The sequence below is a fragment of the Macrobrachium nipponense genome, chromosome 13, assembly GCF_015104395.2.
Source record: "Macrobrachium nipponense isolate FS-2020 chromosome 13, ASM1510439v2, whole genome shotgun sequence".
In the NCBI taxonomy this organism is placed as follows: domain Eukaryota; kingdom Metazoa; phylum Arthropoda; class Malacostraca; order Decapoda; family Palaemonidae; genus Macrobrachium; species Macrobrachium nipponense.
The window spans coordinates 17,207,139-17,221,801 of record NC_087206.1 but is presented as its reverse complement, the minus strand read 5'-3'; the positions used below and the strand labels follow the sequence as shown (position 1 = coordinate 17,221,801).

Sequence of the window (14,663 nt, the reverse complement as noted above, 5' to 3'; positions counted from 1 at the left end):
CGTGTAATAGAATGTTGTCTACGATGAGCGTGCTTTGTAATTAGTTTTATGAAAAATATTTTTTTCCTGGTTTCATTATAAAGAGCGTCATTACGACAACATTTTTATTTTGAAAGCTGAAAAAGGTACTATTTTAATGAGCGTATCATTTTAATTTATGAATTTGTGGAAGTATTTGGAGTGTGGTACCTGGTCAGATATATTCTTTCTATCTATCTTTCTATCTATCTATCTACCTATCAGACTCAGATGATATAGAAATCGTGAGTTTATCTCCTTCATAAAGCCTGGTTCATTACTATGTCAATAAATCAGTCAGGGACTGCCCATACCAATTCGGTATAGAAATCCAAAAGCAGAGCAAAATAGATTCTTCATGCTCAGGTTAGATTTTTAAAAGAGGTACCAGATGCATATGTAGGTAAGTAAGATTAATACAGTATAAAAATGAATAACATTTACATGTTCCTGTCAACAGTATTGATCGCTTTGTATGAATGGTCACGAATTCCGTTTCGGATTCTATTTTCACACAATTACAATATAATGCAGAGTAACCATATCAGCAAACGTGAACATGCATTTCCATATTCTGTTCTAAGAAAATAAACATAAATCCTAACACTGCTAAAAGGCTACTGATTGGAAATCAGGCATTTCTCTTTGAGAATCACTGCTATGTGAAGCTGACGGAGAAATGTAAATGAATGCAAATGGTTTTTTTTTATTTATATGTAACAACGTCTCCTTTTAGGATACAAATACGAAATTCTCTGGTGAACATTCTCACTCCCAACTGAATATGGTAGCCAGTCTGTATTCCTACTACTACTCTTCTACTGTTCGAGTTTATCACTAAGAATAAGGAAAATGTTTCGATAAAAAGCGTAAAATACAATCACACTGTGTGAATATGATATATCGCCTTCGTGAACCAAAAAACTATGATAATTCATTATAAGGGTTGCCCGGACTAAAGTTGGAAAGCTTGCGGTAACGTTACACATCATCATAAAAAAAAAAAAGGTTTATTGAAATCCCATTTCATTTCCTTGAACCACCGAATGAATAGCCTTTTGTGCAAAGTCCGCCGAAGTCCGTGGAAATCAACGTGACATATTAATCAAGATTTGTCGAGGTCTTTTCGATTCCGAATTCCGTCGAAATTCACCTGTGGACGTGATTGAACTGTCTCTCCTTAATGGGAAATTTACCTGGGCTGAATCTAGCGTTCTGTTCTATTTAACTAAACGACTCTTTTTTTTTTTTTTTTTTTTTTTTTTTTTTTTTTTTTTTTTTTTTTTTTTTTTTTTTTTTTTTTGATAAAAATTTCATAATGACATGAAATTCACCAATGAAAAGGCTTATTTTGATCGTAGAAGCATTTTAAGCAATTGCAATTTATTTTATCATTATTTTACTTGAGAATATATATCAACAACTTTAATATTAAGTTTGATAAAATCAATGTTTTACACAATTCACACGTGTATTTGTACCTTTTTGATAACATACTCCGATACAACAACTATAATAATAATAATAATAATAATAATAATAATAATAATAATAATATAATAATAATAATAATAACCAGTGAAGACGAGTGGCTAAAGAGTGCATGGGAAGAAGGACTAATAAAAGTAGACGAAGACCCAGAAATATACAGAGACAGGAGAATGACAGACAGAACAGAGGACTGGCACAACAAACCAATCCACGGACAATACATGAGACAGACTAAAGAACTAGCCAGCGATGACACATGGCAATGGCTACAGAGGGGAGAGCTAAAGAAGGAAACTGAAGGAATGATAACAGCGGCACAAGATCAGGCCCTAAGAACCAGATATGTTCAAAGAACGATAGACGGAAATAACAATTCAACCGCCTTTCCACGATTCTTCACTCATCTCTCCCATATGTAGGAAGTGCAATACGAAAAATGAAACCATAAACCACATAGCAAGCGAATGCCCGGCACTTGCACAGAACCAGTACAAAAAGAGGCATGATTCTGTGGTAAAAGTCCTCCACTGGAGCCTGTGCAAGAAACATCAGCTACCTTGCAGTAATAAGTGGTAACGAGCAACCAACCTGAGGGAGTGATACAAAACGATCACGCAAAGATCCTCTGGGACTATGGTATCAGAACGGATAGGGTGATACGTGCAAACAGACAGACGTGACGTTGATTGACAAAGTCAAGAAGAAAGTATCATCATGATGTCGCAATACCATGGACACCAGAGTTGAAGAGAAAGAGAGGGAAAAAATGCATAAGTATCAAGATCTGAAAATAGAAATAAGAAGGATATGGGATATGCCAGTGGAAATCGTACCCATAATCATAGGAGCACTAGGCACGATCCCAAGATCCCTGAAAAGGAATCTAGAAAAACTAGAGGCTGAAGTAGCTCCAGGACTCATGCAGAAGAGGTGATCCTAGGAAACGGCACACATAGTAAGAAAAGTGATGGACTCCTAAGGAGGCAGGATGCAACCGGAACCCCATACTATAAATACCACCAAGTCGAATTGGAGGACTGTGATAGAGCAAAAAAAAAAAAAAAAAAAAAAAAAAAAAAAAAAAAAAAAAAAAAAAAATAATAATAAAAAATAATAATCTGGATATGCTTGTCTGAAAGATGTGAGGTCCCATGAAAAAATCCATAAATTAACGTTTATAATACCAAAAATTACTAAATGAAAATTTTCATTTATGAGTGCTACATGAAGGAAAGATCTAGGCACCAAATGCATGGAAATAATAAAATCCTACTAAAAAATTTTAATGCATTTACCATGGTAACTATTGATTCTATCTATCTAATCTATATACGCATGTATATATATATATATAGTATGTATATATATATATATATTATATATATATATATATATATATATATATATATATATATATATATGAAAAGTATGAGTTTCGTGTCTAGGACGGTTTGTCAGACAGAGAGAAGAAAGTGTGTGAAGGAGAGACTGAGCGTAATTTAATCAGGGTCTGCCAAAAGAACATCAAAGTTTTCTTAATACCTAATTGCCTTTCTATTTTAACAAGAAAAGTTACAACTATCCCACCCTAAAAATACACTTACGAAAAGGAAGTTATTGCGCTTTATCAGATTAGAAAAGTCTTATGGAAGTTAGGAATAAAGTTCATGAACGATATTAAATGGTATGAAAATCAAACACTGTTGGTGTCTCTCTTAGCCTCATTGCTAGATTATTTAATAAACCCTGTCAGCTGGGATTCATGCAGACTTGTAAACATGCATATGTAAAACTCATAACGTCGGGCAGTTACTGAGTACAAAGAGCATTACGCCCCCAGAAAATCAAAAGTGTTCATGCTATATATATATATATATATATATATATATATATATATCTATATATATATATACTATATATATATATATATATGTATGTATGATGTATGTCTGTATGTGTATATATATATATATATAGTATATATATATATATATATATATATTATATGTATACAGACACAGGCACACATATATATATATATATATATATATATATATATATATATATATATCTATATATATATATATATATATAATATGGGTAAAGGGTGAGGGTATATGTTTTTTGAAAATGGTTAAATATGTAATGGTAAACATGCGTTAGTAAGCGTCTGAAATGTAAATTTTTAATTATTTCAATTTCTTAGGGTGGATAACTTACCTCGCTACGAAAGGTCGATATCTTCGTTTCCTACAAAAACAGAGACGTAACAGTGACCAAAAGAACAAAAGGTTGACAAAGACATGCACTGTTTTGTGAAGGATTTGCAGGATGTGTGCAGACTAGAACTACTACTTTACTTTGAATGAGAGAAACTTATTTAAAGGTGGATTTTAAAATATAGATTTTTGTTATATATGACGATAAACATCCACTGTAGATGTCATTAAATCTGACTCTGATTTGCCGAAGCTTTTGGTCATCAACCTCCAATGATATAGAAGGTGGATATTTAACGTCACTTCCAAAGTAAAAGACAATAGGTGCTGACTACTGTGGTGCAAAGTCACTTCCTTTGGAGTGCAAGCTCGTGTATGAGTAAACTGTCATTTGTAGAAAATCACACAAGCTGACATACATTAGCGCTGTGTAAAGAGTTTAACATAAAATTCCGTGGCTTATGAAAAGAACAAATTGATTGTCCTGTACAAGTCAATACATCCTTCCACAAAACATAGTCTAACTCACAGCCTCTTTATACCTACACAGAAGGCTTCTAGACAACATATAAACCTGCCTTTTATATATATATATATATATATATATATATATATATATATATATATATATATGTGTGTGATAATATATATATATATATATATATATATATATATATATATATATGCTACTGCATTTACTGGTATCTAGGTGCACTCAAGCTTCCTTCATGTCATCTTTATCTTTAAATAAATGTTTTACATTAAACTTCGAAGGCCTTCGTCCCATTCTTTGCATTTTCCTTCCCTAAATATATTTGCTTTAAATGATAAAACTACCTATAAACATTAATTTTTTATGTAAATCTATCATCTTAATGTTTGCCCTGCCGTCTTCTTGGTCTAACTCAATTCAACATTCACTTCTTTTATCATTCTACCATTATCAGTGACATGTACTCGCAAATAACCATAGAACCCAGTGGATTTTATCAATACATCATCCTTACTAACATTTATTAAATCATCTAATTGTTATCGATTACCATAATAATAGTAACCTGTATAATTTGAACTTCTTACTTTTTCTTATTAGAAAATTTTCAAAATTTTGGAGAAGACTCTGTAACTGCTCTTTACTTTTTTTCAGTTAACGGTGACTTATGGGAGGAGGGATGTAAGGCATTCCACCCTCAATACGAAACGTTTGTTTCTACATCAGATATATACACAATATTCTTCGTCAATTCCCCCTATACAAACATTAGGTGTGTATACGTAACTTTCTTTGATCTTATATAATGACTGAAGTTCGATGAAAAAGCTAAGAGACAGAAAAGGAAAATCCAGTGGTGAGGGAAAAAAAAGGAAGGTAAAATGTGCATTCTATTCCATTCCTGAAATTAGGATTTGCGCAACGTGTGCAATTGTTTTTTCTTTTCATTTATTAACATTTCTCTGTTTCAAAAAATAAAAACTAATGTACAGAAGAGACTTCATAATATTTAGCATAATAGATAAAAGTAACTGAATAATCTAAGTGATAGAAGAATTAAATAACCAAAACTCAAACTGCATCGAAAACAGCAACGATATTTATCATAGGCTAAAAGATCACACAAAATTAAACCACATTCATGCGAAACTTCTACACAGGATAATATATTTATATTACATAAAACTAAAAGACACCATTTTAAAGTGAGAAGTATTATGTGTTACACACAAAAAAGCTAAACTACAAAAAAAATAAATTGAATCTACCCATGCAAACATTTACAAAATTCCATAATAGTGACATTAACATAGTTTTAAGTCACACACATACAAGTGCACGAATAAAATGCTATTAACAACAGAAGCCCATAATTAAGTAATATATCATAGATGTATTATTAGAATGTTCCTGGTTAGTGAATGACTGTGGAATTTTAATTTTATGATACCTAATTTTGGTCTAAACTAAATTTGGAGCCCAAAATTATGTATATCGTGGAAATGTTATATATATATATATATATATATATATATCATATATATATATATATATATATATATATATATATACAGTGGTACCTCGAGATACGAAATTAATATGTTCCGAGCGGCCTTCGTATCATGAGTTTTTCGTATCTTGAACCGCATTTTATGTGTAAAATGGCAAATTCGTTCCAAGCCCTCCAAAAACACCCCAGTAAATTTCATAATAAAGCTAAATTGACCTATATACAATGAAATATTACAACAATTTGGACCATTCAATAACTAACTTAATACCTACTGCTAATATGTACTACATAGTACCTGTAAATAAAGTGTATTAGTGTACATGGTACACAAGAAATACTGTACGTACATACGTACGTATGTAGTAAAATGTGGAGGCTTTCCTTTCGAGTGAGGCTATTTCCGAAAGTGGCGACAAGAGGAGGAGGACAAACGGCAGATACGTACACTTAACTACGAAACTCATAAAAAAAATGTCAGGAAAGCATAAACTAAACTTTACGAAACACATTAACAAAACTGTAACACTTAACTTAACAAAAAAATTATAATTAAATTTTTTTGTCTTTTTTTTTATTTTTACATTTTTTTCTACTTTTTTCTACTTTTTTTTTTTTTTTTTACAAAATTTCAACTTATTCACCACTTTCAACTTTCTGTTTTTTCGTAGTATCACTTGGTTCTTCCTTTTTGCTTAATCCTACTAAAGGCCTCTAAAAAATAACTATCCAAGGAAGATTGCTTCTGCCTGCTTTTGACAATGTTCCTGAAACGACTCAGGCAAACGTCATCGAACCGTGCAAGCATACGACCTGTGTAAGCCTTTTCGGGGTCTCTTTTCTACGAATGATTCCACCTTATGAAAAGCAGCTAGAGCATCCTTAATTTCTGCCGTTGTCATAGAGTCGTCGTCCTCCTCCTTGCCGCTGCTAGAGAACTCTTCTTGAACGAAGTTATGTTGCATGGCCTCCAACTCCTTCAGGTCATCTGTCGTAAGCTCCTCTTGGTGCTTCTCGAGAAGGTCATTGATGTTGTCTTCATCGACAACCAGCCCCATGGACTTGCTGAGTGCAACGATCTCGTCAAGATCTGGTTGCGAAACAGTTTCAGGATCGTCAACTGTTCCTGAATCTGCAGCACCAGCTTCGCCCACGTCGAATCCCTTGAAGTCTCGGGTGGATACGGCATCAGGCCAGAGTTTCCTCTACAAGGAATTCAAGGTTCGCCTCGAAACCTCCAGCCAAGCTTGATCGATGAGTTGGATGCATATCACAACATCAAAATACTCCTTCCAAATTCCCGCAAGGTGAGGTTTGTGGTATCGGTGATGTCAAAACATCTCTTGAAAAGATGTTTCGTATACAGCTTCTTGAAGTTTGATATCACTTCCTTGATAAACGAATACTCCACTAGGATATCTTTCTCAAGGCCAGGAGGGTGAGCAGGGGCATTGTCCAACACCAGCAGACATTTCAGTGGGAGGCGCTTCTCTTCCAAGAATTTCTTCACTGTTGGGCCGAAACACAGATTTACCCACTTGGTGAACAAAAGTCTCGTTACCCAGGCTTTCGCATTAGCCCTCCACATTACTGGAAGCTTCTCCTTAAGCACTTTGTGGGCCCTGAAGGCTCGAGGAGTCTCCGAATGATACACAAGTAGGGGCTTCACCTTGCAATCCCAACTGGGATTGGAACAAAGTGCGAGTGTAAGCCTGTCTTTCATAGGCTTATGCCCGGGTAGCTTCTTCTCTTCTTGCGTGATGTACGTCCGACGAGTCATTTTTTTCCAAAAAAGGCCATTCTCATCACAGTTGAAGACTTGCTAAGAACTGTAGCCTTCGTTGATGTCATTTCGTTGAACATCTTAAAGGCTTCGGCTGCTTTCGTGTCAGAGCTGGCCGCCTCCCCATGCCGCACCACCGAATGGATGCCAGTCCGTTTACGGAATTTTTCGAACCACCCATGAGAAGCCTTGAACTCTGGGGTTGGCGTCGATGTCCCTTCTCCTCCGTCGTCTTCGGCCTGCGCAATCAAATCGATGAAAATAGCGCTGCCCTTGTGGCAGATTGCCGTCTTGGTTATCGTATCGCCAGCGATTTCTTTGTCTTTTATCCACACAAGAAGCAGCCTTTCCATTTCATCGTGCACGTGGCTCCTCTTGCTGGACAAAATAGTCATGCCCTTGGAAGGTGTAGCTGCTTTGATGACATCCTTCTGCTTAAGGATGGTGCTTATTGTTGACGGATTTCGGCCGTATTCCTTGGCGATCACACTCAATCGCATACCAGCTTCATACTTTTTAATTATCTCCATCGGTGTCTCGAAAGAAAGCATCCTCTTCTTTCCGTGAATTTCAACTTTCTTGGGACCCATGACTACGTATATACTGTATGTAATTATGTTATGTAGTATACGTATGTAGTAAAGTTCTCACACAACACGATAAAGTATACTACAACGAAATCACTAACGAATTTACGTTAATAAACGAAATCATATAGAACAAACGAATTCCGCGTGCGTACGATACTGATGATGGCGCGAAGTGGCCGAAAGAGCACGCCGCTACGTAGATGCTTCATGGGATCATGGGAGAGATGCTGACCAATAGGAGAGAAGGATCTTATGGCGGTGACTAGCATCAGGAACCAATGGGAGAGCGGGAGGATGGTGGCGAGTCTACTCAGTTGGTGGCGCGAGTTTTAAAATTGTTATCGGTGGTCCGGGCGAATCTCGGACTTTACAGCAACAACCTATCGTGTCTTGAACAATTTTCGTATGTAGAGCCACAAAAATCTTCGTATTTGCTTTCATATCTTGAGTTTTTCGTAAGTTGAGCCTTTCGTATCTCGAGGCGAATCTCTGTATATATTATATATATATATATATATATATATATATATATATATATATATATATATATATATATATATATATATATATATATATATATAGTATATATATATATATATATATATATATATATATATATATATATATATATATATATATATATATATATATATCTATTTAAGTTTTATGGATTTTAACATAGTACATATGTTTTAAAATCGAGCTCTTTTATTAAAAGGTGCCTTTAATTATATATAATCCAGCACAATTTATAAACATGTATTAAGTACTACCGCATATTAATATTAACTTATGTATCATGTAGTATATGCGTAAATGCATGTTCTTATTTACAAATCTTTAGCAAAACACAGACCTGTGATACTGAACTAAAAACGAGTCTCTTAAGAAAGGTCCTAAGCTATGTAACGAATGCTACATTTTACATAAACTATTCGCGTCAAACTTATACAGCATTATACATACTACGAACATTACATCATACACACTCTACCATACTTTACACACAATTACAGAAATACATTTTTAAACCAAACAAGTCACTCCAGGAAATACTCACGCATCCACGAGCGAGACGGAGAACTTCTGCATGATGTCGGAGCTAGTGAAACTGGCGAATTCCAGCGTGCAGGGACATCCGTTCTCTTCGCTATCGGCGTCGTCCAGCTGAATGGCAATCGGCTTCACATTCTCTGGGGGCATGTTCTCCATGATCTTGGCGTAGCTTTGGTCCTTGAGACGCGAAAGAAAGAAAAAAAATGTTAGTTTTTGTTGGTGATCCTGCTTTTTTCATTAGATGCCTTGCATTTCATGAGCAGTCATTCGGTTGTTCGTGAAAGAGTCGTGAGGTTCGATGATTTAAAAATAAAAGATGAGCGAAGTTTGGTTCTGAATGATGATTTCAGATTAGTTCCATGACTATAGTAGATTTACATCAACCGTGGATTTGATGTTTAGGCCAGTCCCTTATGACGCTCCTGATTGGCTTTTGATAAGCCAATCACAGGGCTGGAATCTCTCAGTCTCTTTCGAGAGTTCACATGGGTAGGATCAATGTCTTTCAAAAGTACACCTCAGGAGAGGTGGAACATACATCCTGCTTATGTGAACTCTCGAGAGAGACAGAGTTTCCAGCCCTGTGATTGGCTTATCAACAGCCAATCAGGAGCGTCGTAAGGGACTGCCATTGACATCAAATGCACGGTTGATGTGAATCTACCATAGTAAATACTGTATTGGATTTGTATGAGTCATACACATGTTCGTTTGTGGTATGGTATCACTATGGAAAATATGAAGTGTTTATGAAATTATGAGTGGAATTCATTACGAGGTAGGATACCTATTCTGCATTATAGGGTGCCATTTCTATTGCTGAAAAATGTTGAATACGTTAGGATACCTTTTCTATATTTGAGTAGCCTTGTAAAGTAAGGATGAAATTTCTGCTACTGAATAAATATTCGTTTTGGTGTAACCTGATAAGAAAACGATGGTATTTCAGTTAATAAGTAAATATTAATCATTGGTGTAGACTGCTATGATAAGGCTGAATAAATAATCTTTGTAAGGCTTCCTGTTTATAAATGGTGAAACCTTGTTAGATAAGAATGCTATAACTTTTTATTAAGTAAAAATACTCAATACTGTCGCAGATTCCTAGGACAAAAAGACATAGCCTTTCATTCTGAGAAATCATCACTACTCACCGGACTCTGAATATAAGGATGGTTGTCATTTTCATCGATGATAGTGAGGTAGACATTGGCCGGCTCAGCGTCATGTCCCTTTCCGTCGTCGTCCATTGCTCTCGGGTAGAAAATCATCATCCCTCGAGTGGTGGTTGCCTCGCGGTCAAGGCACTGTGGCGGTTTCGTTCCATTAATATTTACTTCAGTACACTTCAAATATATATATATATATATATATATATATATATATATATATATATATATATATGTATGATGTATATATATATATATATATGTATACGTATATATATATATGTATATATATATATATATATATATATATATATATATATACTACACAATACATATAGTATGTATATATATATATATACTATATATATATATATATATATATGTATATATAATATATATATCTATATATATATATATATGTATATATATATATATATATATAGTATATATATATATATATATATATATATATGTATATATATATATATATATATATATATATATCACACATATATATAAGGAAATTCCACACAACAATACGAAATTTCTTGTATCCTTTAGAAATTTCAGATTCAACAATGCGATTTGCAAAATAATCTATATATCATGAATCTACAATATGAATTTATAATTAGACTTACCCCTTTCGTCTTCAGCTGGCCGTTTTTTTCCCCAATTGTGAAGTTATTTCGATCGGGGTCGAAGAGGTAGTAAAATATCCTCTGATTTTGGTCTGCAGGCAAATCAGGGTCAACTGCTGATACCTGGTAAGTGTCAGAATTTACGACACATTAACAAGTGATGAATTATGTTCATAACAATTAATGCCGATATTGGTTCAGAAACAGATTATCTATGTTACTCTCTGTTAACATGACAAAATGGTCATACATTAGTAACTAGCTGTCCATCTTTAAGAATCTCATTGCTCATAAAAGTCAAAAGAAAATCGTTAGACTTTCAGTATATCATTAATTACGAACTGATGATATTGAGAATAGGCATTACCTTAGTATTATAAGCTACAATATGGAATTCCAGAAAGGAATGATAAAAGGTATCTTTCACGACTTTTGCATAATTATATTTCTTGCTCTTATGCTTAGAGGTAAGGCGTTGATTGTTTGTATGGTGTTGTTATGTTGCATGGAACCAGTGGTTATTCAGCAACGGGACTTTCGAATCACGTCGAGAGTGAACTTCGATCACCAGAAATACACATCTCTCACTCCTCAATGGAATGCCCGAGAATCGAACTCGTGGCCACCGAGGTGGCACGCCAACACCATACCGACCATGCCACTGAGGCGCTTCGGTAAGTGTTGAATAAGTTAAGAAGCCTTATGTCAACCAAGACGTATAAAATGTAGGAAACATGTGAGATTCAAGTGGTTGATCTTTACACTTTGCAACACAGCGAATTAACTATCTAAGATTCAGTTTAATATTATGTCTAATAGTTATTAGAATGAGGTTCCGAGCTGCAAATGTTTTTTTTTTCTTCAATCTTTGATATCGAATATCTACTGCATTGTATAAAACTGAGTTTGAGCTATTGAAGTCCAACATGAAGTAGAATTTATTCAAACAAATCTAATACGTGAGCGTTAAAAACATGTATAAATAAATAAAATTATACCACATACATAAGTATAAACTATATAAATCATGCATATACCTGCTGTAGTTTCATCGTCGAAAAAAATAAAAGTAAAAATTCGTTAAACGCTCACACCACAGAAATTAAAACATTGCCTTTGTTGCTTCTGTCAGAGCAATAATTCTATTATCTCCTTTGCAAAACAGAATTTTATGCAGCAACTAACCAATTCTTTTTTATTTATTTTTATTGGCGATAGGGATGGGAGAGGGGTATGGTTTTTGTGCTATGTTACATCAAACGAATTTCAGGATCATCCCTTTAAATGCGTTAGAAGACATATCAATTTTCTAACACAGAAATGGTTCAGTTACTTAGAGACTAGCCGCTTCCTCTTATGAAAGAATTAATTTTTGTCAAATGAGTTCATTTCATTTCCAGTAAAATGTTACGTGAGGGATGATAAGGGGAAGGTAGTTTTATTTATTGCAGGGCGTACTTTTGCCGGATACTGTCATAAGCCACGGGAATAATGGTAAAAGATTTCATAAAATAGTACTTTAAACTGGATAGGAAACTATTAGCTAATGACGACAAAAATATTTTTTTTATCAATATGTATAGTATGAGAACTATCAATGGAGGAAGTTATAATAAATTTCATCCGTTCTTGTAAAACTAGACGAATTTGCTGGCTGAATAAAAATACTACGAAAAATTATGATAAAATTCTACTTAACAAAAACTGTTCAACCTCGTCCCTCCCTCTATCTACTCACATCCCCGAAGTAGAAGTCGCAAGGTTCGTTCTCCTTGACGCTGAAGGTGTAGTTGTGTTGCAGGAACTTTGGCTGTAGGTCGTTCTCGTTCTCCACGGAGATCACCACGTCTATCTCGGCGGGGAAGTTCGCCCCGTCGCTCAGGCGGATCTTCATGGTGAACTGAAATCAAATAACATGAAATTTACAGTTATTTGACGTCTCTTCACTGAGTAAAGTTCTTTCGCCCTTTGCATTCGGATTATCAAAGGGAACTTGCTTCAATCTTCAGCATTAATATCTTTCTTAATACCTTTATATGCAATTAATTGTTGGTTAAGAAACAGGGCTCTTATCGGTAGGGGCGGATTTTCATTGGTGCACTGAAATAAAATAATATGAAATATACGTTCTTTTTTTGTCTTTTGGCATGAGCTGCAATTCTGAACATTAATATCTTCCTTAAAAAGTTTCACCCTTCACCAAAACGCTACTGCTTTGCAGATATGCAATTAATTAGAAGTTAAGAAATTTGTCCCTATAGCAGGAGGGAAGGGTCATTTGGCTTTCACCAAACCCAGATGTATCTCTTACTTACACAATGTATTATGTACTTTGTAATTGCCCGACTATTGTATATTACAATCAAGAGAGAGAGAGAGAGAGAGAGAGAGAGAGAGAGAGAGAGAGAGAGAGAGAGAGAGAGAGAGAGTAAGCGCGCATGCAGGATTATGAATAACTAATTCCAAACTGTTTATCTTAGGACAACCAAACTATGAACCATTCATAATTCAATTTTTCCGCTGTTTCACTGTTAATTGATCCCAAGAGACTGTCATTAATCAAATAAAAAAAGTAAAGTAATTTTTTTGGAGGGAAAATTCTATCTGTGCAATTTTCGGTCCCATTTGTATATACCACTTTTAATGTCCTTGGAATTTACTTAATTAGTAGTGGGGGATATCCTACACCTTCATAAAAATATCTCTCTCTCTCTCTCTCTCTCTCTCTCTCTCTCTCTCTCTCTCTCTCTCTCTCTCTCTCTCCACTGAAAATCGCGTTGCTGGAGCTGTATAGCATCCGTGAATTAGAACCATCTTTGCCAACCAATATTAAATTTTTTCGTAGTAATAATGTGCGAGTAATGTGAAAGAGGCCATAAATAAAGAATATTGAACTTCCTCCTATAGCCATACTTATAGACCACCTTTCAGTTTAGTGCTTTTTACCTACGGTGTTCTTTAATAACCTATACGTAAGGATTTAATATTCTCGTAGCTCTTTGATAAAAAAAATTAATAAAGTCGCCCGCAAAAACCATTGAAAAGTTCGTAAACATTTTATGGTGCATATATAAATCTTCATCTCCCATGAGGCTGAGGTACCTGTCCGACCTAGATAAAGTCTTTAATGCATCTTAGGATAACATTTTTTAAAGTAAACTTTTTGTGATTGATGTTCCTGCATGGTTCTTATATAAGAAGTCTTATTTGAAGACTTTATATAAGAAGTCTTATTTGAAGACTAAGTATTTGAATATCTAGAGCAAAATTATGTACATGCTAACACACTATTATGTATGAAAGACAGATAATGAAAAACAAATTATGAAATGAGTAGTTGAATAATAATTATATATACATGGAAAAGGCTTATTAAAACGGCCACAGCCACTAGGAAAGAAGAGGAAGAAGAAGAAAGGATAAAAATGACTCGATTTTCTTGTACTTACATTTCTGTCATTGTTCGGTTCGTCATAATCTAGTTCCTTGTTGACTTTTATGTCTCCGGTTAAGGAGTCGATCTTGAATTTCCCTGCCTCGTTTCCGGATACGATCTGGTAGTCGAAGTAGTTCACTAAAGGAGAAATGAAAAGTAATGAAGAATATTTAGAAGAACAAAAAATATGTCTTATGCATTCTTACTTCAGATTTATAATACTCGAATTTGAAATCTCAGAGGCATATTCGTAAACT

At 34.5% G+C, this 14,663-nt stretch overlaps 1 protein-coding gene across 1 annotated transcript in view; it reads right to left on the bottom strand.

Moving 5' to 3' along the window:
• The window catches only part of LOC135225664 (neural-cadherin-like), a 404,534-nt gene that overhangs the window by 27,173 nt on the left and 362,698 nt on the right, over positions 1-14,663 (bottom strand). The window contains exons 20-24 of the mRNA XM_064265004.1: positions 14,420-14,544; positions 12,709-12,870; positions 10,971-11,093; positions 10,315-10,467; positions 9,165-9,337 (exon numbers count right to left, since the gene is read on the bottom strand). Coding sequence (XP_064121074.1) covers positions 9,165-9,337; positions 10,315-10,467; positions 10,971-11,093; positions 12,709-12,870; positions 14,420-14,544 — 736 coding nt within the window. The remainder of the gene's footprint in view (positions 1-9,164; positions 9,338-10,314; positions 10,468-10,970; positions 11,094-12,708; positions 12,871-14,419; positions 14,545-14,663) is intronic.